General features: G+C 46.2%; 1 protein-coding gene across 3 annotated transcripts in view; it reads left to right on the top strand.

The window, feature by feature from the left end:
- Window positions 1-23,749, top strand: part of ST5 (suppression of tumorigenicity 5) — a 109,510-nt gene that overhangs the window by 33,815 nt on the left and 51,946 nt on the right. For all 3 annotated transcript variants that reach the window (XM_029209600.1, XM_029209599.1, XM_029209601.1), the window contains exon 2: window positions 23,517-23,621. In XM_029209600.1, coding sequence (XP_029065433.1) covers window positions 23,542-23,621 — 80 coding nt within the window. In that variant the 5' untranslated portion in view covers window positions 23,517-23,541. The remainder of the gene's footprint in view (window positions 1-23,516; window positions 23,622-23,749) is intronic.

Raw genomic sequence — 23,749 nt, 5'->3', positions numbered from 1 at the left:
AAACCACCAAGCCTAGGGGGCTTCGTAGAAAGGCTGAAGGAGAGGCAAGAAGACCTCACCCAACTGGGGCTTCATCTCCCGCCTCCACCTTTGCCCCCACAAGTGTCACAGCAAGCTGCCTCTGAGGTCTGGTTGTTGACTCTCTTACTTGCACAGTTCAGGTGAGCAGGTGAGCAGGGAGGTTCTTTTTTTTTTTTTTTTAAATAAATTTATTTATTTATTTATTTTTGGCTGCGTTGGGTCTTTGTTGCTGTGTGCGGGCTTTCCCTAGTTGCGGCGAGCGGGGGCTACTCTTCGTTGCAGTGCACAAGCTTCTCATTGCGGTGGCTTCTCTTGTTGCGGAGCATGGGCTCTAGGCGCGCGGGCTTCAGTAGTTGTGGCACGCGGGCCCAGTAGTTGTGGCTCGTGGGCTGTAGCACGCAGGTTCAGTAGTTGTGGCACACGGGCTTAGTTGCTCCACGGCATGTGGGATCTTCCCGGACCAGGGCTTGAACCCGTGTCCCCTGCATTGGCAGGCGGATTCTTAACCGTTGTGTCACCAAGGTAGCCCCCAGGGAGGTTCTTGTTGAAGCCACTCCCACCAGTTAGGAGCATGGAGGACTGTGTTGTTTTCCTTACTGTGTCCTTAGTGAGTGGCGTAGTGCCTGGCACAGAGGAAGTGCTTGGTCATTGTTTGTGGATCTGATGGTTTCCCAACTTCAGTTTAAGAGGGACCTTAGACTGGGCCATGGAGCATGGATAGGATTTGGATAGCAGGGAGGAAAGGGAGTACTCCAGGCTGGAAATGGTCTGCACATAAAAAGATGGGCGCAGAAATGGATATGTATGGAGCAGGGAGGCATCCTGCCTGGAGAGAGAAGTTCAGTGCATTTGTGTGTGTGTGTGTGTGTGTGTGTGTGTGTGTGTGTGTCTATGCAAGTCTCTGTGGCTTTGTGTGAAGGGGAATGGAGGATGGTAGGGGAATGGTGGTGGTAAGGTGAGGGATGGTGGAAGGAGGAGGAAGGAAGAAGAGGGAAGCCAGATTGGTTGGTAGCATTTGACAAGGTTCTGGAGGAACCGGAAGAATCTGGACTTGGCAGTTAAGGAGCCCAGAGGAATGACATGATGATATTGAGATTCGAGGATACTTAGTCTGTCATTTACGAGAAGGAGGACTAGAGATGGAAGAAGAAAGGCGAACTAGTAATGATAATAGTAACACTTCACATTTATTTACTGCCTCGATGGGCTGGCACTCGATAAAGAGCTCTATGTAATCAGAGACCATTGTAGTAAGCTTGATAAGAGGTGATTAGCTGGAGAAAAATTGCACGGAAGATGACATAGTTAGCTTCTTCATATTTGGCTATATTTGGCTCTTATTTGGTTAAATAAGAAATAGCTCCAAGGACATCTTCTTCCTGAGCTCTGCTTCCCAAAACGTGTCCTTGAAGCCGCTGGAGCTGGGGCTGTTATCTGGCTCGGCTGGGCTGCTGAGCTTTTGCATACTCCTTGCCAGGAACTAATGTCCTTGGGCCTCAGCTGGGGTGTGTCCCCAGTACAGCCATCTGGAAGGTCAGAGAAATTAGCCACTAGAATGTACCCATTAGTGCTTCGAGGGGTTACAACCTGTCAGTGGAATCTCAAGCCTGGGAACTGCTTCTCTCACAGGGCTTTTCAAAGTTGGAACAAGCTAACAGTTCTAGCACTGACTGCTCCCTTATTTGGACACTAAAATTTCAGGGTGAGATTAGCCTTCTCCTTTGTTTTAGGAGAGTTTTTAAGGACCTGATATCCTTGTGAGTGATTTTTAAAGAGATAATGTGACGTCAGAGCCATACCTTTCTTCACCTGATTCTTTCCTTGGCCTCCAGCCCATCCACTTATGAGACCAGGATGGGGCCTCTGTCCACTCACCTCAGTCTTGCTGGGGGAAAGTGGACAGCACATCATGGAGCCAAGAGTCAGTGTGGCTGAGGCTTGAGAACCTGGCTCCAGGGCTTGGGCGCAACTTCACGCCTGACCTGGGGGCTTATCTCTTGGCTTTGGGGAACTTGCTGTACCCATTAACTTGGCGGATTTGTAGTTTATCAACCCAGCTTCATGTGGGGCCTGGTGGGGAGCACGGGGCAGGGAGGGTGTGGGAGCTGTTGGGGGTAGTGGTGCTGCTGAGGGGTGCAGAGTCTTTTGTGGCAACTTGGAGAGCATACTTCTTCCCCTGCCCACCCTCTGCTAAGGATGGCTGATTGAACTGGGAGCCCAGCTCTGTCACCGTCTGCCTTTCCTTCTGGTTGACCCCTGTGAACCGCAGGAAAGTAGTTCAGCTTCTGGCAGTGACATTGGATCCTACTGGAGGAAGGGAAAGCAGGAAGGAGAACATGTTTCTGTCAACAAAGGGGAGCTTTCACTAGTTGGAACTCGCTGTAAGGTGGCTTTCAGCCCTTTGGGTGGTTACTGTGGGCTTAAAGTGTGATGCCATGTGTGGAAGAGGCTGTAAATCATAAAGACCACAGGGCCGTGGAGTGGAGGTAGGGCTTCCTACTGCAGTCGCCGAGAACCCACGGTGAAGGCTGACTGAACTGAGGAACTGCTACTGCCCAGGAAGAAAGCATTTTTGGCAGTGGTAAGGCCTTTGCAGGCCTTATTGAATCTGCACGAGAACGCTGTCATCTCCACCTCATCGTTAAGGAAACTGAGGCCTAGAAAGCTCATCCACAGCTTCGTAGCTGGTAGAGGTAGAGTTGGAATTTATACCCAGTGCTTCTCTTTTCCCATTGTTCCTTACAGAGGAAACCATGACAAACCATTAATTTTAATCAACTTTCTATATTAGAAGAGTTATAGATTTACAGAAAAGTTGCAAAAATAGTACATAGAGTTCCTGTAGACCCTGCAAGCCATTCATTTTTTTCCTCTTCTTCTGGTCCACTTTATGAGGATTCATTGGGGGTGAGGTACAGATTTGGAGTAAGGACATTTTTTCCAAAGACTCCAACTTAGTGATTTTTCAGCTAGAGTTTTTGAAAGTCCATCAGAGTATATTATTTCTTCCCCAGTTCTACCCTGTCTCAGCCTGCCGGACTGGGCTAGACCTGGCTTTGCCATCTGGTTCCAGAGTCAAATGCCCTACTTTCTTGACTCTCTCCATAGAGTTGGATAGCGGCTGAGTTTCAGAGAGGTAGGGAAGACAGATAGCTGTGGAGAGGATCCTTACCAGCTTGGCTTCTGGGCCTTCTTCTGCCTGGCATGGATGTGATGGGGAGTGGGGGTCTTAATAGTTTTAGCTGGTGTCTCCTGGCCTGGAGCCAGAGCCCTCCCAAGGGACACGGGGAACGTCTGTACAGTAAGGCCCGTTTGCTTGGATGCTCTCCTGAGTCTGTCCTTGTACGGTGCAGAATGGTTTGTGGTGGTCACTGCTGTGGGCCTAGGCCTTGGTCTGCCAGCAGGCGGGCTGGTTGTGGGCAGAATAATATCCGTGGGCAGCTGGTGTGCTTTGCTTGGGCCCCAGGCACATTGTCCATTTAAGGGAAAGGGGTCTGCAATCTCCTTGGCTCTGGGTGTGAATGGGCTGGCCTGAAGTTTGCTCATGGCCTTTGCTGGGTGTGCTTTTTCAATGAGATCATTCCAGAATTACATTCCTATGAAATTATATTTCACTCAGGATGTGAAGCTGGATTTGTGTAAAAGCACTGGCACTAAAAGTCAGGGCTCAGAGTGGGGCAGAAATGAGAATTGGGATAAACAGATCTTTAGAAGGAGGGGAAGACAGAAGGAAAGAGAAAACAGTTGTTAAAGGATTTTGCATTTAAGATTGGGGCACTGTAAGCGTACCAGGGAGTTGAGATTGCCACTCAGACTACGGAAAGGCCGACGCGACGCTTGTCCCGGCTGCCTGCCACCCCCAGGCAGTATGGGTTCACCCACCTACATCTAATTTTTCTCTCTTCACTTTTTCTGTCTCTGTTTCTGTCTCTTTTTCTGTTTCCCTCTCTCTCTCTCTGTCTTCCTCTCTCTCTCTCTCTCTCACACACACACACACACACACACACGAGGGCACACACATACAGCCCCTCCATGGTGGCAGTGTGAGATTATCATATTCTGTATGATTCTGCCTTGTAACCCTGTGTAAATGCTGTTCTCTTAGCTCTGAATGTCCTTCTCTCCCTTTGCCCAGAAAACTCTAGTCACTCTCTAAAATGCATTTCAAGCATTGCTGTTCTGAAATCTATTGTGCTGCCCTCAGAGTTATTTTCTGGCACCTCTGTGCTGTCACTCCCCTTGTGCACCCCACTCTTCCCGCACTTTTCATTTGGTGTATTTGGAGGGCAAGGTATATTCCCCTCAGTGCTTGGTAGAGAGTCGGGTTCTCTTTATTGATTATTGAAGGGAGGAACCAAGTGAATGAAAAGTTGGGTACTGCAGGCAGGGTGAGCCACAGAATGGTGGCTAACATAGCATACGTGACATCGGAGGCCAGGAGACTAGAGAGTCAGATTTGCAGAAAGGTGGTATATGTGTGTATGCGTATGCACCCAAAAGCATGGAGAAGTTTGTGGAGTGGTAAGATAGAGGGCCCGGTGAGTTCCAGATTCCATAGGCAAATTGCAGGGACTGGGTCTGGACTCACTCAAGGTTAGATGGAACTGCCTCCTGAGTAATCCTTGCAAAGTTGCAGAAGGAGGGAGAGGAAAGAGCTTTAGGTTTTGAACTGGGGGTTCTGGGTGGTGGTGGTAATAGTACTCTTAAAAATAACAACAACAGCAACAGTAATAACGTAGTCCTCACGGTGGACCAGACACCATTCCAAGAACCTTTCGTATTTCAGCCCTTTCATTCTTACAGTAAGCCCTATGAGTTTGCCGCTATTAATTGTTGGCATATGAAGAACTGAGGTCGCACAGCTACAAAGTAGTTCTAGACCTGGTTCTGCTCTTACTAGCTGAGTGACCTTGGGGCAAGACAGCCTCCCTGAGCCTGTCTTCTTTGTAAAAAGGAGAGAAAATACCTATTGCATTTAACTTCTGGGGTTTGTTTGGCAGACTCAAATGAGGTGGCATGTGAAAGTATTTTTGAAAAGTATAAAGCACGCTGGAGGACTTGGAGCCAGCGTTGGGGAAGAAGGGTAACTTGCATAGGAATTGTGGTTGAGCTATTGGGCTCATACTTAACGTGCATGCCGCTCTGAGTGTGGGCCATAGTCGTACTTCACAGCGCACTGGGCTGGCTAGTGGCAGTATCTTCGGTTATATTTAGAATCGGGATTTGAGCTTCCATTAAAGAATCAAGAAACCAGTTCTTAATGGAGCTAAATATATATCTGAAATATCACTAGAGACAGATCTTGAGGGCTAACCAGGCCTTCCCTTCTAGCCAGGGAAGCAGTGGGGAAGCATGGTGGTAGGCGTTTGCAAGGGGGAGAATTATTCTGTTGGGCTCTTGGGAGCAGTGAGGCCACTGCAACGGGTGGCAGAGAGTTTGGCTCAGAGAGGTGGCCCATGTCAGCTGCCACAGCCCAGCTGCACAGCAGTGGATGGCAGGATTCTGTGGCCTGGTGGGTGTGACCCGTTTTTCCTCAGGTGAGAGATTTGTAGGGAGTTTGAGAAATTGCTTTAAATTGCTATTGCCTTGGTAATGGAGATTGTGTCCGGCAAAGCGGTCCATTTTTGTGGCATAATTTTGTGCCATCCCTTGGGCTTGGGGGTTGAGCTGTGCTGAGCCAGGCGGTGGATGAGGAAGACTGGTGTAGGGGACAGAGAGGACAGTGTATCTGTATATAGCCAAGGAAGAGCAATGTGGCCCCCTGAGGCCCGTCACTAACCAGTGTTCTCTGGGCCTCCTTAGAGCTGAGCAGCCTCTTCCATGAGGTCTGAGCTCAGAGTGCCTTCCTTCAGCCTGATAGTTGCCTGGATTGGCCATGATGCCTGTGTGAATAATTATAGGTCACTGAACAGAACTGTAGTTAGCTACATCCCTCAAAAATGCCTAATTGTAGGCTACAAATGTGAAAATATACAAGAGCTTTAGATACATGTCATACCTCATTACAGAGAGCAATGGCATGAGCCAGATGTGACTTGGGTGGCTTTTAGTGTGTCGGGAGCTGCTTGGTGGGCATGCTGGCCAGCCCAGAAGAAGGCAGGAGGCATATTCCCTGTGCTTCACAGGGAGACTGGGGACTTAGGGAAGGGGAGAAAATCTGTGCTGTGACCATAGCTTGCTCTTCATATGTGCACTTACACGGCTAAACACCTGTGGTTACCATAGGTAGATTTGATTCCTCTTTGGGAATTGTCTTCAGCACCAGTTTACAAACCATGTTAGAAAATGTCACATTTGAGTCTCAGGATCTTTGGCATTTGTAAGTCTGATATTTTTGGATTTAACTATTTCTAACACTCCTGAAGGCCTGTGATGTGTAGTAGTTTGTAAATTGCTGACATCCAGGTTTGAAAAAATGGTGCAACGACTCACGGAAGCAGGGTGCCTTGTTGCCACTCTCTCAGTGCCCAATGTTGGCATACCTGCTGAGCTCTGTAGGCCTCCATTCAGAATTACCTGTGCACTTATGGGGCAGGTAAAATGGGTTAGGACAAGGATTCTTTTTTTTTTGTGGTACGCGGGCCTCTCACTGTTGTGGCCTCTCCCATTGCGGAGCACAGGCTCTGGACGCGCAGGCTCAGCGGCCATGGCTCACGGGCCCGGCCACTCCGCGGCATGTGGGATCCTCCCAGACCGGGGCACAAACCCGTGTCCCTTGCATCGGCAGGTGGACTCCCAACCACTGCACCACCAGGGAAGCCCAGGACAAGGATTCTTACAGTGAGTCTATGGAGGAACTTTGGGAGCTTGTGAACATCCTAAAAGGGTAGACAGAAGTGTATGTTCTTAGAAGTTTTCTATGGATGTTCTTGGGGTTTATTAGATACTTAGCTCTGTGAACTCATACAGGTGTACTCTAAAAAGTGGAGATTTGGGACAGTGTCGGTATGCATCCCCTTTGATATCAGTATACAGTATGCTCCACAGTATACTTGACAGATACTGCTTATTCTGACCCAAGATGCTTTTCTCTCGTTTGCACCCTTTTTGCCACATGGCTCTGAATGAGTTAGCACCCTTGAAGGATGCAGATTTTCCTTCAGAGAAAATTCAGATAATGTTCCAAAGTCTCTGAGGGCAATTTCCAAACAGGAATTTCAGGAGTGTTTTGAGAATGTATTGGAATAAACATTCAGGCCTCTAAGGACTACCCTGAAGAGGATAATGTCTGTGTGTATTGTGTCTCTGGTATATTGTATATCGTTATTGTTAAATCATCTGTTTCATTACCTTTAGTTGTACTCTTATGCCCTCAGAAGTTGGAACCAAGCCTGTATCCCTAGCACAGCCTAGAAGATTTTGGAATTATCTCCGTGAAAATTGTTCTGTAGTGACTATGTTGTCATTCAGATGGCCCCTAGAAGGATAATTGCCCTGAGGCTGTTGGGGAAATTTTAAGTTCCCTAGAGAAGTGAGGGTATCTGAAATACCTCATATTACCTAACTGGACTATACTTACTTATTGCTGGGCTGAGGGAGCCCAGGTTCACATGAGAGCCTACTGTGTCTTGTCTAGGGTGCTTGGGAGGCTTTGATAAAACGCCCAGTCTGGTTGGTCTGGTCTGGCCCAGCACAGGGCTGTCTCAGCATCAGGCCCCTCCCCAGTCGAGAAGGCAACCTTAGCTTGGTCTAGATTTCCAGGCTTGTGAATAACAGCAGCGGTGGTAGGTAGGGTTTATCTATGGCCTTTGGGGTCCTCTTTGCTCTCAGTTTAAAATATTTTAGTCATCTCTAAAAATCAAGGAGTCTCAATATTGGAAGGGACCTTACATGCCATCTGTGCTAATCTACAAAGCAGGGGGAGAGGGAAGACTAACCTTATCCGCTTCTTTCACCCTTGTATCCCCAGCATCTTAACTGAGTGAGTGGCATGTGGTAGGGATTCAAAACTACTTATTGAATGAGTAAGCACCAACTTCAGCAGACCATTGTCCTTGCTTCATTTGTTCATTTATTTCACAAATATTAATAAGCTCTTACTATGTGCCACTTATTCTAAATTCTGGGGTATACACTAAAGTGACCAAGACAGTCTTGTCCTCAAGAGCCTCGCCTGTAAGTAAGAAGTTAGGAATTTAAAAAAACTTATAGTCTCTAACTGGAATTTAAGAATAAAATGTTCTCTCTCATATTGGCCATTCTGGATCTTCTCATTGTCTGAGGTCTCTTTGGGGGACCATAAATAGCATATGTAGTCCCTTCTTCACATGGGAGCCTTTCAGAATTCTCAAGGCAATTATCCGCCTCCCCCATCTGCAGCCTTCTCTTCTCCAGGGTAAACACTCTCAGTTCCTGTAGCCATTTCTCCTGTGACATGCCTCTGAGTGCCCTCTCCATTCTGGTCACTGTCCTCAGGATGCAGTCCAAACAGAGCCTATCCCTTGGACAGTGTAGAGTCCAGAACCCAATGCAGTATCCCAAACATTAATTTCCAGGGAACATTCCAGCCTGGAGCCTTTCCTGCAGTTCAGCTTTTCTCTGCTTACCCTGGGCTCAGATGATGGTTAATGGAAAGAGAAAGTCCTGAACTTGGCCAGACTGAGAACATCTTCATATTTGGCTAATCCTGGAATTGAAAACTTTTGTCTCCTTTCTGCCCTAGCCCCCCTAACGCCATCCCTCTCCCCTTGGTGTAGATGAATCTACACACAGCCTTGCTGCCAGTGGCTTGCTTGCCTTTCATTTTCTGAGTCACTGCCCTTCGCTACCAGGGAAATTAGCATGAAAAAGCAAATTCCAGTTCTATAACCTTATTCAATTCCAGCCCTTTGTCACATTCTCTAACCCCACTCCCCACTGAAAATGACAAAAGTTGAGTCTTGTGACATCACAACAGTTGGCTATTGTATCAACAGCTGTGATGTCACCAACAGAGGATTATGACTTCAGGGAAGAATGGAGGGAGGGAGTATATAGGGCCAGAAACCCCTGGGGAACAAAGGCGTTATTTTCATGTAAATCTTCACCCAAAAAACCCAGTTGGCCTTTTAGTGGATGGGCTGTCAGTGGAAGCCGTCTCCCAGATTCCCATCCCTCCCTCCCTCAGTGGATTAATGGTTTGGTTTGTGGACTTTGCCCAAGTCTGAGTGTGTGTGGAAGTCCCCTGCTGGCTTCTGGGCTGGCTTGGGTTTTATTCATGAGGTCCATACTGAATAGAGCTTTTCAGGGAGGGAGTTCAGAGGGGAGCCCGGGAGCCTGGGGTACAGCTGAGGCAGATGTGCACAGCCTCTGGGCTGAGAGGGAGCTACTGTGCAGCCTCATCTCTTCAGGCAGAGGGGCAGCTCTTCTGTCAGCTGCAGCGAAAGCCTGGGTGTGCCGCCCATAGGCCTGAGTGCTAGCTACCCGCCGGCTTCTGGGGCAGGGTTGGGCCTGCCCTGGGAGCTCCTCCTTGACTCCTTGACACAGAGACTTAAAAAAACACCTGCTACCAGAGGTTCCCAAACTTTCTCAGTTCGTGGGCCTTTAGTGTTTTAGTAATTTTTCACAGTGCCCAGAGGCCAAAAGAGAGACCTTATTTTTATTTATTAAGTGTTTAGGTGTAAAAAATTTAGTAAGTGCTTATATCCTGATAACTGAGTAGCCATTTGAAAAATATATGTATATAAATTGAAAGGAAAAATATTTTTAGAGGAGGGTTGGGGGAATGGGTGAAATAGGTGAAGGGGATTAAGAGGTATAGACCTCTAGTTATATATTAAATAAGTCACGAGGATGTAATATTCAGCATAAGGAATATGGTCAATAATATTGTAATAACTTTGTATGGGGACGGGTGGTTACTAGACTTATCATGGTGATCATTTCATAATGTATACAAATATCAAATCACTATGTAGTACACCTGAAACTAACATATTGTACATCAATTTCAATTACAAACATTTTTTATTTCATTCTTAAAATAACCACAGTTACTAACTTATGGGATGTACTGGGCACTGCACAACATCTCACATCTTGGAATCAGATTGAACACTGCCACCCCATTTCCTGTCCCACATTGCTTTTCACACGGTTATTGCTTTTTAATCACAGCAGCTGCTGAGAACCCAGCTTCACAGAGAGATGACATCATCGAAAAGAATGTAGTGCAATCTAATGTTAAAGCTGTGAACTCACGGGGTGTCCAAACAAATGTTGGATATTGGTCTTGTTTCCCTCAAAAATCTAAAATATCGTCTAACACAACTTGTAAAACAACTATACCCCAATAAAAAAGAAATTAATTTAAAAAATATATATCTTGCGGCACCCCTGTGAGTTCACTGCGGTGCTCTAGGGCACCTCAGCACACAGTTTGAGAACCACAGAAGCCAAGTAACACTTGCTTTATTTAAAGGAGGAAAAAGGCAAATTCTGTCCCCATCATAACCCTTAAAGAAGTTGGATAGATGGACAGATGGATGCCCCTTACCTTCAGTCTCAGCTCCAGCTGGACTGCATTGTTAGGGGAAGGCCTTTCTTTGACCAGGGTCCCCTAGGTGGGGAAGAATGATAAGGAGAAAAGGCTTGAAGAACAGCAAGAGAGGAGCATCTCTTATGTTTATTTTTAATTGATTCAGGGCCCTCTGAACTAGTTGGCTTAAAGAAAAATGGGATTTTAACACCAAGCATTTGGGGGCCAGGCATGAGACTACTGCCAATATCCGTTTCTAACTCTTTACAGACAGAGCTGGGCTGCAGGGGCACGCTTGGGTTGGAGGATGGCTTCCTGTCACAAGATATGACAGAAACCGGAGGACTTAGGTGCTTTGGTGTCAATTAGAGGGCTCAGTGCCAACCTCTCTATACTCTGGGGTCTGCCACTTACTGTGAAACCCTGAGCAAATTACTTAGCCTAAGCCTCAGTTTCCTTCTTTTTTAAAAATTAATTAATTAACTTTTGGCCGCACTGGGTCTTCGTTGTTGCGTGCGGGCTTTTCTCTAGTTGCGGTGAGCGGGCTTTTCATTGCGGTGGCTTCTCTTGTTGCGGAGCACGGGCTTTAGGTGCGTGGGCTTCAGTAGCTGTGGTGCACGGGCTCAGTAGCTGTGGCTCTGGGATCTTCCCAGACCAGGGCTTGAACCTGTGTCCCCTGCATTGGCAGGTGGATTCTTAACCATTGCGCCACCAGGGAAGTCCGAGCCTCAGTTTCTTCATCCGTAAAATAGAGATAATGACAGCTAGATTAAATGAGATAAATGCATACTTAGAACTAGCAGAGCCTGGCTGTGTATGTGCACTTTCTTCTACTCCCTTCCAAAACTGAGACTTTTATCCAAAGGGAAATTCAGCCCTAATGATCTGGCCAAGATCTGCAGTTTGAGAGTTACTCTACTTCTTGATAAGTTTCCTCTGTGTATCTAATGTTCCTAATCTGCTGAGTTCTGTATCCTGTGTACCCACTCCAAAGGTTCTGTTTTCACTCTCTAAGTGGCATTTTTTAATGAACAGAGTTCTTATTTAGTGTAGTCTGATTTATCAATGTTTTCCATTATGGTTATTGCCTTTTGTGTCCTGTTCTTGCTCTAATTTCTCCTTGGCTTTTGTTCATGGTTTTTCTTCTGCTTGCAGCAGTGTTCTTCTGCCTTCTTTATCTTCCACAAGTCCTGCAAGACTCAGCCCAGTGTTACTTCTTGTCTCCTCCAGAAGCCCTCCCCTACATCCGTCCTGTCCATCTGATTAGGTGTCTTTTCTCCTTGCTCTCAGAGCTCTGTGTTCATACATCTATCACAGCTCTTGTTACAGTGTGCCAGAATCTTTTCTTTACTTGTCTGTCTCAGGCAGGATGGGGAGCTGCTCAAGGGCAAGGACCAGAGTATAGCACAGTAGCATGGGGGCCTGGCTGGGAAGATGCCCTCAGAGGCTTCAAGTACGTAAACAAATAAAAGTCTTAGGTGCCACACCTGTCTCTCTCTACTTCTCTGACAGTATTCCCCCAACCTTTCTTAACCTGTGCCCTCTTTTGATGAGCGTGAGGATCCTCCAGGCAGATGGTAAAATGCTACCCCCAGAGACCGTACTCCAGATTGAGAGTTAACTACATTACAGTGCTTCAGAGGGGGCTGATCAGTAGTGTCCCAAACAGTAGACACGAGGAAAGGAAGGTCCTCTGATTCATTAAGCCCCAGAGAAAGGATCTTTGCATTTTATAATAGGAAAATCATTGTAATCTTTGCAGAGAGCAACTTCAGTTGTTCTGGGGCTGCAGCCACCCCTGCTCTGAATCTTTTGGGTGTTCATAGGATGTGGCCCACTTTTCAATTTTCTGAGTGGGTGTGCTTGCTGAGGGTAGGTCAGACTCTGAACTGGGAAGGCTGGTGGGCTTGGAAGATGGGCCTGGACAGTGAAGCCCCCAGCCTGCTCACTCTGTCCAGGCAGAGCCACTCTGAAATGGTGGCAAATGTTTTTTCATTAAAAATTTTTTCTTTTTTTTTTTTAAAAAAAGATTTATTTTTTATTTATTTAATTTATTTTTGGCTGCGGCACACGGGGTCCTCGTTGAGGCATGCGGGCTCTTTTGTTGTGGTGTGCAGGCTTCTCTCTAGTTGTGGTGTGTGGGTTTTCTCTCTCTAGTTGTGGCACGCGGGTTCCAGAGTGCGTGGGCTCTGTAGTTTTGCGGCACGCGGTCTCTCTAGTTGAGGAGCGCAAGCTCAGTAGTTGTGGCGCATGGGCTTAGCTGCCCCGTGGTATGTGGGATCTTAGTTCCCTGACCAGGGATCGAACCTGCGTCCCCCGCATTGGAAGGCGGATTCTTAACCACTGCGCCACCAGGGAAGTCCCTAGTAGTAATTTCTTAACACTAAATTTTAGTGTGATCCAGGGAAGGCCTCACTAAGATGATGATGTCTGACCAAAGACCTGGGAGATGAGGGAGCAGGCTCTCTTGGGGGAGTATGTTCTAGTTACAGGGGACAGCAGGTGTGGAGGCCCGGAGTTGGAATGTGCCTGGTGTATTTGAGGAAATAATAAGGAGATAGTGTGGCTGGTGGGGAAAACATAAAGGGAAAGAGTAGTTGAAATGAGGTCAGAGATCTCATAGAGACCTAGATGATGAAGACCTTGTAGGTCATTGTGAAGATTTTGGCTCTTACTTTTAGTGATTGGGATCCACGTTAGGGTTTTGAGCAGAGTAGTGACAAGATCTGCCCTGTTGCTGGTGGTGGGTAAATGTGATGGTGGTAGTTTATTGAGGGTCTGTTCTGATTGTTTCTATTTTCTCAGTGAAATAGGAAACAGAGTAAGAGCTAAGAGAGTGAGGACAAGAGAAGAGGTCCTGAGGCTGAGAGTTGGGGGAAAGCCAGAGACTTCAAGTATGTTCCCTCTTGGTTCTGAGTATCCTCTGTTTTTTATACATGGCTTCTCATTGGTCTTCAAGTTCTCATTATAGAGGTAGAGTATTCTTCCTATACTACAGGTAGGAAAACGGAGGCATTGAGACTTGCCCAGTCCCTTTAGCCCTTACTATTTCCTAGTCCTCTTCTGAGAAAGTTGGCTTGTGGGTGGTGTGTTTTTCTGGAGCAGGGCAGGCATCTGGCCATCAGTCAGGTTGAGTTCAGCTAGGCTGGAGAGCATGGGAAGGGTGAGAATGAGGTCAAGATGTAGGACTGGGAAAGGCTTCAGAAAGAAGTCAACATTTGAACTGGATATTTAAGAAAGAATGGTGGTGGAGGACTTGATGATGGAAGGAATTGGTTGAATAAAAGCTTGGAGGCATGAACGCTCCTGGCATGTGTAGGAAATGGCAGTTAGTCTGCTGTGACTGGCAGAGGGAAGGCACTGGTGTGAGATAGGTCTGCGGCCTTGGAATCATCGTCATGTGTACAGGACCCACCAGGTTCTTCTTGCCAAGGGTGAAAGAGGGCAGGGCTCTTTGTGGGGCAGGCCTCCGTTCTATGGACAGAGCGGGCTCCATCGTCCTGGCAGAGCTGGGTTAAGTCGCTCGCTGAGAGGCTGAGTTTCCAGACTGGCAGAAACAGCCATGTCTAGGTTTTTAAAACTGTCTTGGACCATCTGGCAGGAAAAGGGATTGAAAATGGCTGAGGTTGAAAACCCAAACTTAAAGGCCTCTTTGGGGAGGAGAGTTGGGAAAGAGGATGTGGGAGTGATAAGTGGACAGTCAGGAGATGGAAAGAGAGCTTAATTTTTTTCTGGTTGTTATTCAACAACAACAACAAAAATCATCTTTTTTGTGGCTGGTTGAGACAGATTTCAGCCTCATAGGGACCTGTAAAAACCCCCAGCAATTCTTCTGATCTCCCAGCAAAACAAATCTTGGTTCCTCTCCACTTGACCAGGCTCATAATCCCCTCAACATTTTTGCTCAAAGGGCTTTCTGGACCTAGAGCCCCAGAGCTTGGGGCTGGAATGGAAAAGATCCAAGGTACCAGGTATGTAGAAGTGCCGACGGAGAAAGGGGTCTGGCACTTTGGAGGGAATTAGGGGACAGACTTGAGAAAAACCTTCCTGGCTCCCTTTCTACAGCTTTTGATACCCACCCACCCAACCTCTGAGCCCACTTTCTCCCCTTTCCCTTGTGTAACCCCTTGATTTTAGGCACAACAGAACCAAAGACAAGGTTGTGGGCAGATAACCAGTGAGAAATGAGTCAGGAAAGGAAGTGGGGAAAAGAGGGGTGGGGGAGGAGAAAGCCAGTGTGGAGGTGAAGGCAGGTTTCCCAGGAGCAGCCTTTCTTCATGGGTGTGTTGGATGAGAACTGTTACCGCAGGAGGACCCTGGAAGATAATAGGGGCACTTGTGAGGAGATTGAAACTCCTGAGGTAGACAGGATTGGCTGAGGGCTGGGAGGAAAAGGCCTGCTGGTGACAGTCCAACTGGGTGGCACCTACAGCTGGAAACCTCCCTTTCATTGGATTTATTGCAGCCATGACTTCGGGGAGCGGAAGAGTGCACCTTAAAGGATACGGCCAGTCCTAGAATTTCTAGGGCCCTTTGTCTTCCTGGCCTTTGACTCCTTGGGGGCCCTCTTTTGCCATCAGTTAGCAAACCAGTTAACGTTTATTTGCCTGTCTTTTATGTGCAGAAGTCTCTGCCAAGTACTGAGGATTGTTCAAAACATGGAGAGGAACTAGCTAGCCTGCCCTACAGCTTTCTCAGCCGCGTGGGGACAGAGCGGGCCAGGATGTCAGGGGACCTGTGGGATGGCTGAATTTCCTAGGAAGGCTGTGCAGGTGAGCCGCTACAGCAGAGCCTGAGCTGTCAGTCCAGGCAGAGCTATGAAAGGTAAATGAGGCGCCTCCCGCCTTGGCCCAGTCCAAGGACACCTGCAGGAGAAAAAGGGAGAATCAGATGCTCCCGCTTTCGAGAACTCTGGTTTGGGTACTTAAAAGGAACTCTCTCTAATGATGACCCTCCCTGAAACTTGCGGTGCCAGTGCTGGTTGCCGAGACTCTTGGGGGAAGAAATGAGAGACGTAGGCCCTCCTCTGGGGGAGCTGCCAGTCTGATCCTTTTCTGCTCGGCCTGCCGCAGGGCCTAGATGACCAAGGGCAGCAGGAGGGAGTCAGTGAGGGGGTGAGGACAGTCTGGTAGGTGTTCCCTGGGCAGGGTGAGTAGCAGGTTGACTCCAGGGCAGTCAGACCACAGCTGTACGGAGCCGGACTGGGCTGAAGCCAGGTTCTCGGGGCACACAGAGTTCTGTTCCCTTTCTCACCTTCTTCTTCCCTCTGGGCTGCTTCCTAAGCTATTACTTCCGCACCAGAGATTGCTTAAGAGATCAGTGGAATGTCGACGTGGGCAGAAATTCTCTCATGTGCTTTAGAGGTTTCCTTTGCCGGCGGCGGGCGGGTGGTGGCTCCTTACTTCTTACCTAGACCAGACAAGTAGGGTGCTGGGCAGTGTTTGTGTTTCCTCTCAGTGGCGACCTTAACCCCAGCAGAACGGGAGGCTTCCCTCCAAACACTTGCATCTGTTCTTCAGCGCTCTCAGGGCTCAAATGTCTCCTCCTCAGGGGCGAGGCATACTGTCATGTCCGAAATTAGGCCTGCAGAAAAGTACCACACAGACGTTTAGAAATGTCACTTAACGAGGGGAAACAGTTTTTTGCTCTAGGATAGGAAGGTCCATTCTTAGAGGCTGGGCACCCCTCAGAAGGAGCTCCCTTCAGAGACTGACCTCTAAGGGATCCCTTCTCAGACCTGGGCAGAGCATCTGTGGATTGGGTGATGAGACTGGATGGTAGGGAGAGGGAGCACTGAGGGAGCTGGAGAGACAACTGCAAGATGCAGGCTGGCCTGAGTGACAGCAGGGAGCCTTCCAGAGGGTCTTTCCTCCAGTGGCAGCGAGGGCAGTAGATGGAGGGTTTAGGCTCCTCCCGGCACTGCTCAAGCCCAGCCCTCCAGGAGGCTTTGTGTGGCTGCTCCCAGGGCGGTGCCCCCTACCCCTTCCTTGCCGGGACGTGGGACGCAGCACTCACCTGCTGACTGGGAGAGTCAGGCCGCAGAGCTGAGCAAAGCTGGCCACTGTAGGCGTTGGGTGGGGAGGGACAGTGGTAAATTGGAGAGAGCTTGCTACGTCTAACTGGACTGCCAACTGCGGCCATATAGAAATGCAGACGCTGATGGCAGGTTTTCTAATTTTTCAAGAGAAGCCAGAATCTGAATTTTTATTTGCATTTCATTTATACTCACCCAATGTTTAAAACGTTTGATAACCAATTCAACTTTTTTTTTAAAAATGAAGGGAAAACCAAATGGAACATATTTTTGCTCTTGCAAACCACCAGTTAATGTCTTCGGGTATAAACTCTTCTTTCCCAGGAGTTTGGAAGTGAGGGGAAAGTGAGGAAAGCGGTTGTTAGCTACCAGCGGTGGGTGGCAGGAAGAGCTGTTTTGAGATACAAGAACTCAGAGTACAACAAAGACTGAGGGAACTGTTTAGAGCAGACATTGACAATGCTTTCACTGGATCCTGTGACGTGCCTGCTCCTTTGTTGAAGGTCGGTGGGCCTGTGCAGGTGGAAGAAGCTGGGGGGGTGGGAGGAGGAAGAGGACCAAGTGTCCATCTTGTATTTGTTCACAGCTGGGCAGACTCTTGGGAGGATGGTCAGTAGTGACCCTTCATACCTTTACAAGTCCTCAGCACATTGTGGGACTCAAGTTTTCACACTTACAGGCGTGTAACACTAGCCTGAAGTGCTTACTGAACATACAAATTCCTGGGCTCCGTTCAAGAGGGGGAGGTGGGACCTGGGACTCTGCATTTTTAACAAGCACCCCCATCAATGTTAAGAAAAGTAAGTGGACAGTGGAGTCAGAGCTGAGTCCACTGTCCTGCCCTATTCCTTCACTAGGTGAGTGATCTTGGGCCAATCATTTAATCTCTCTCAATCTCAATTTCCTGATTGGAAAATTGGGCCTGTATTATCACTACGTCATGGGATGGTGAGAGCTGAAATGCAAGATGATCGGAGGTCATGCAGAGTGCTGACTCAGAGCTGCGGCGGCGCTGGTGCAGGCCACCTGGGCTCAAATTCCTGCCTTGCCACTTTCTAGCGGTGTGACTTGGGACAAGCGATTTAACTGCTCTGTACCTTGGTTTCCTTGGTAACGTGTAAATAATAATAGTACCCACTTCGTAGGGTTGTCACAAGGATTAAATGATTTAATCCTTTAAAATGCTTATAACTTTAGCTATTATAATTTTATAAAGAATCTAGCAGCACCTTTGATAATAAATGTGCCTTTGCTTTTTTTTTTTTTTTCTTAAGTCCTCTTTACCGTGGGTAACAAATAGGTGAAGGCTTACTTTCAAATGTCACCTCTCTATAAGGCCTTCATGGAGTCCACTTTTTCCTTCACTTTTCTCCCTTTACAGTTAGCTTTTCCTGGGCAGGGACTGTATCTGTCCATTTTCATATCCTAGTACCTTGCACAGTGCCTAGCATAGAGTAAATGGATTGGATGGCAGTGCCGGGGAGTCTGAAAAATGAATCTAGCTTGGGAATGGAGAGGGTGTCTTCCAAATACCTAGAGAAGCATGATCTGGAAGAAAAATGATTTATTAAGCTTCAGTGTGCCAGAATAATAATCGCGTGAGGTAGGTCATGTTATTATTATTGCTCTTATAGCGAGAATGTTGAGTCCTCAAAACTCACGTGTACGATGACCCTTGGCCAGCAGTTGCTAGAGGCAGGGTTGGGCTGACTCCAGGTTGGGTGTTCTTCCCACTGCACCTTGAGAACCTGGGACTGTGGTCTGTGTCTCGATGCAGAGTTTGTAGAGAAGTTCTAGTGGTACCTTATTATGTTCCTTTCTCTGGGTTGTAACTCTTCAGATAGTTGCCTGTAATTTGTCAGAGCTGGGGTTTTGAGCAATTCGTGACCGGTGGTAGATGCTGATTGAACAATTTCATTTTCCAAACATGTAGTTTTTGCCGTTGATGGGCCTGGGAGCTAGCAAAACACCTCTCATCCTCTTGGCTTCTCTGCTCTATTCCCGGTGGGTGTTTCTTTTCCTTGGGAGTGTCTCTCTCTTTGCAGCCAGACTAGCCAAGCAATCAGGCTGAAAGCACAGATGGGAGCCTGGGGCGGCGCTTAGGGCCTTGGGAGAAGCAGTGTCCCCCAGGAAGCCTGCCATGCAGAGTGCTCAAGTCTGCGCTTCAGATGTAAAGGGTTAGCCTGGTCCTTAGTTCCTCAGGCCGCTGGATTATTCCCTGAACCTGGTAGACCTGGCTATAGAGAGCAGGTGGGAGGGAGCACAGTGAGTAAGCATCTCTGACTTAGTAGGCTCTCCTGGGGTTCTCAGCAGTGCCTGCCCAAGGTGCCTCAACTCCTGGGCCACTGCTGAGAATAGCAGCTGTGTTCTTGCAGAAGTGTGACCAAGGGTCAATGCCGTGGGCCTGGTAGTTTTGACCCACTCCTCTCTTGGTTGCATCTTCACAGGATTTTTCTTCTTGGCCCAAGCAAAAATCACAGCTCTCTACATTCTTCCTTCTGACTAAGTTGGCTCTGTGTTCTCATATTCAAGTATATGACTGCATTTCAGAGCATTTTAGATCAGAGATTCAGGGAAGGAAAGAATATATTTTTCATCATGTTCTTTTAATATAGTTCAGTTTCTGGTCTTTCCACAAATCTTCTCTCCTTTCCCTGAGGGCCTGCCCTGGAGCTGGTAGAGCATGTCCAGTGTGGTTATGATGGGTCCTGATGATTATTGTGACCGTTGTTACCATGGGCACAGTTGAAAGCTAATGCTTAGCAAGTTGATTCCTTGTAGCACTGTGCTCCCTGAGGACCCTGAGAACTGGTCTGGGAAAGCTTCCAGACGCTGCCTCTCCTTTCCCTTCTTTCTGTTTAACACACACAGCCATACGCCAAGCACTTAACTTGGCCCTTGGCTGGTGCAGGTAAAGAATATCTCACCAGAGCCGGTGTGCACAGGTGCTCTGGTGGCAGGATGGACTCCCCTTCTTCCTTCTCCTCATACTAACATTATGCTATATACTTAAGTTTATAAAGTTTTTTCCTCAATAGGTAGGGAAGCCTTTTCTTTGTTTTTGTTTTAAATTTATTTATTGTATTTTTGGCTGCACTGGGTCTTTGCGTGCGGTGAGCGGGAGCTACTCCTCGTTGAGGTGCGCGGGCTTCTCACTGCGGTGGCTTCTCGTTGTGGAGCACAGGCTGTAGGTGCGCGGGTTTCATTAGTTGCAGCACACTGGCTCAGTAGTTGTGGCTCACGGGCTCTAGAGCGCAGACTCAGTAGTTGTGGTGCACAGGCTTAGTTGCTCCGCGGCATGTGGGATCTTCCTGGACCAGGGCTCGAACCCGTGTCCCTTGCATTGGCAGGCGGATTCTCAACACTGCGCCACCAGGGAAGCCCGGGAAGGCTTTTCATGAAGGATAAAAATGAGGCTCAGGGTTTGTTTCCTTTTTCTAAAAGCATCGTGGGGGATGTTTCATTGCTATCACCACTGCTAGCACCTACGGGCTGCTTCCTCCCTTCCAGCTCCCACTTCACTCACCACTACCATCACCAAAATGACAACCTTGAGAGATTGCATAAAAGTAAGGAAATTAGAGAGAGTGCATTTCATGTTGAAATTAGGAAAGAATTATAAATGATATCAAGAATTAGGGTCTGGCTTATTTTTTATCATCGAAACCAATCACTTATTTGCACCAAGATAATAAGTAAGATGGCCTCCAGGATTAAGGTCATTAGTGGCCATAAATAAATATGTTTAACTTTCACATCCAAACATACTTCATTTTGGTCAGTGTGATGAGAATGCCAATCAGAGTGAGAGAACTATTGTTCCTGAACTGTTCAGCGTCTGTGCAGGTGGTGTTGGCCCAGAACAGAGTGCACATTCACATTAGAGATACTGTGAATTATTGTTGTCTCTCACATCTATTCTCCAAGGGACTTAAATTTTTTTTAAAGTTTTTTTTAACATCTAAATTGAGATATAATTCACATACCATAAAATTCACTTATGTGTACAATTCATTTTTAAAATATATTCACAGTTATGCAACCATCACCACTGTTTATCTAATTTCAGAACTTTTTTTTCACTCCCCCAAAAGAAAACCCATACTCATTGCAGTCACTCCCCATTCTCCTACCCTCAACTCAACCCTAAGCAGCCATTAATTTATTTTCTGTCTCTGCAGATTTGCCTATTCTGTACATTTCATAAAAATGGCATGAGAGTTCATCCATGTTGTGGAATGTCTCCTTTTTATGTCTGAATAATATTCCATTTTATGGATATACGACGCTTTGTTAATGCATTCGTCCACTGATGGACATTTGGGTTGTTTCCACTTTTTGGCTATTATGAACATTGGTATGAGTATTTGTGTGGACATGTTTTCATTTCTCTTGGCTGTATACCCAGGGGTGAATCATGCTGGGTCTTATGGTAACTCTGTGTATCCCTTTTTGAGGAACTGCCAAAGTATTTTCCAAAGTGGCTGCACAATTTTGCATTTCCACCAGCAGTGAATGAAGGTTTTCATTTCTCCACAGTCTCACTAGCACTTGTTTTTATCTTTTTGATTAGAGTCATCCTGGTGGTGTGAAGTAATACCTCACTGTGGTCTTGATTTGTATTTCCCGAATGACTAGTGATGTTGAACATTGTTTCATGTGCTTCTTAGTCAATTTTATATCTTTGGAGAAATGTCTGTTTAAATTCTTTGTCTACTTTTTTTTTTAACATCTTTATTGGAGTATCATTGCTTTACAATGGTGTGTTAGTTTCTGTTTGTCTACTTTTAAATTAGATTATGTGTCTTTTTATTATTGAGTTGGAAGAGTTCTTTATATATTCTAGATACAAGTTGCTCAGCAGATATATATGATTTGCAAATAATTCTCCCATTCTGTGGGAGTCTTTTTACTTTCTTGTGGTATTTTTTACAGCACAAAAGTTTTTTATTTAGTATAATACAGTTTATTTCTTTTTTCTTTTGTTGCTTGTGTCATATCTAAGAAACTGTTGCCTAATCCAGTGTTACAAAGATTTACCTCTATGTTGTATTCCAGGCTTCGCTTTTGTCATTTTAACTCTTAAATTTAGGTCTATAATCCATTTTTACTTTTTTTTTGTATAGTATAAGGGTAAGGGTCCTACTTTATTCTTTTGTATATGAATGTCCAGTTGTCTGAAAAGACTATTCTGGGCTTTCCTGGTGGCTCAGTGGTTGAGAGTCCGCCTGCCAATGCAGGGGACACGGGTTCGTGCCCCGGTCTGGGAAGATCCCACATGCCGCGGAGTGGCTGGGCCCGTGAGCCATGGCCGTTGAGCCTGCGTGTCCGAAGCCTGTGCTCCGCAATGGGAGAGGCCACAACAGTGAGAGGCCCACATACCGCAAAAAAAAAAAAAAAGACCCTTCTTTCCCTCTTGAATTGTCTTAGCATCCTTGTTGAAAATCAATTAACCGTAAATGTATGGGTTTATTTCTCAGCTCTCAATTCTATTCTGTTGATTTCTATTTCTGTTCTTACGTCTGTGCACACTGTCTTGATTACCATGGCTTTGTAGTATGCTTTGAAATTGGTGAGTGCGAGTCCTCCAACTTTATTCTTCTTTTTCAAGATGGTTTTGACTGCTCTGGGTCCCTTGCACTGCCACAAAATTTTAGGATCAGCTTGTCAATTTCTGCAGTTGATGAGTATTCTGTTCAGTCTGTAGATCAATTCGGGGAATCTTGCCATCTTAACAACTTGGAGTTTTCCGATCATGAACATGGGATGCCTTTCTATTTATTTATATCTTCTGTAATTTCTTTCCGTGATGTTTTGTAGTTTGCAGTGCATAAGTCTTGCACTTCTTTTGTTAAGTTTATTCCTAAGTATTTTATTCTTTTTGCTGCTATTATTAATGGAATTTTTAAAATTTCATTTTCAGATTGTTCATTGCTAGTATATAGAAAGAAAATTGATTTTTTAAATATTACTTTGTATCCTGCAAACTTGCTTGACTTTATACGTTAGTTTAAGAGTGTTTTAGTGGAATTGTTATGATTTTCTACGTGGAGGATCATACCATCTGCAAATAGGAGACAATTTCCAGTCTGGATGTACCCTTAAGTTTTAACATTTTTCTTCCTTTTCTTATTTTAGCATAAAATAATGTTACTATATTAGCTAACTGTATATGGTACATGTACAGACATTTTTCACTTTGTAAATACTTAAATACCTTAAAGTATATAATTTTATTTTAATGGGTGTTAAAAATATGATAACTCATAACTGTGGTTTCTGGCTGAGATGTCACTTTATCAGGATGTTCTTCCCTGAACATCCTATTTTAAAAAACAAATCTTCTTCACTCTCCCTCTACCTTGCTTCATGTTTTCTTCCTACCACTTATCACTATACATATTATACACAAATGTACACTTATGTATCATGCACATGACTTGTGCCTGCTTATTGTCTGTTTCCCTCCACTAGGATGTAAGCTTCATGAGAGCAGAGACTTTGTTTCATTCTTTGCTGGATGGCAGTGCCTAGGACATGGGTGCTCACTCAGTAAATATTTGTCAATGATTAATTGTTTAGAACAAGATTAACTATTTTAAGAAAAGTAAGTCAGTTTCAAGTTGATTAAAGAAAAACATTGAATAAATGATTGTTCAGGAGGTATGCAAATATGGTAAAATTCATAAAGGCTGTATGGCATGCCAGAAGTTTGGGAAACTCTAACTTAAGAAATGAGAAGAAGCAGGATGGAAATGGAGTTTTTAAAATCATTTTCTGTGAAGTGATAAGTTATCTGTTAGCTCACAGACTCTTCCCCAACCCAGATCAGGGATCCTTTGAGGCTCTTAATCTGTAACACATGAAATTAAATATATGTGGGAAAGTGGTTCCTGCTAACCACCACAGAAACCCTGTTGGCAGTTTTGGAGGTCATCTGGAAATGTTTGAGGTGCTTTTCGCTGCCCATGGAAACTTGGCTTATAGGTCTTGTCTTCTTTGCAGGGCTCTGTGTTTGCAGAGAGCAGAAATGACCATGACTGCCAACAAGAATTCCAGTATCACCCACAGAGCTGGAGGCACTAAGGCCCCTCGAGGGACCCTGAGCAGGTGAGTCGGGGAGCACTGCTAAGGGAATGGGGCTCACTGGAAGGTAACATCAAAGGACACCTAGTGACCTGTGTCCTGGATAGGATTCCTGCCAAATGTCAATGATTATCATCATGATTCTGACAGTC

This window comes from Monodon monoceros, unplaced genomic scaffold, assembly GCF_005190385.1.
Source record: "Monodon monoceros isolate NGI ecotype Baffin Bay Population unplaced genomic scaffold, NGI_Narwhal_1 Super_Scaffold_7, whole genome shotgun sequence".
Taxonomy (NCBI): domain Eukaryota; kingdom Metazoa; phylum Chordata; class Mammalia; order Artiodactyla; family Monodontidae; genus Monodon; species Monodon monoceros.
Note: the sequence above shows the minus strand (reverse complement) of the source record. Positions and strands in the feature narration are given on the sequence as shown.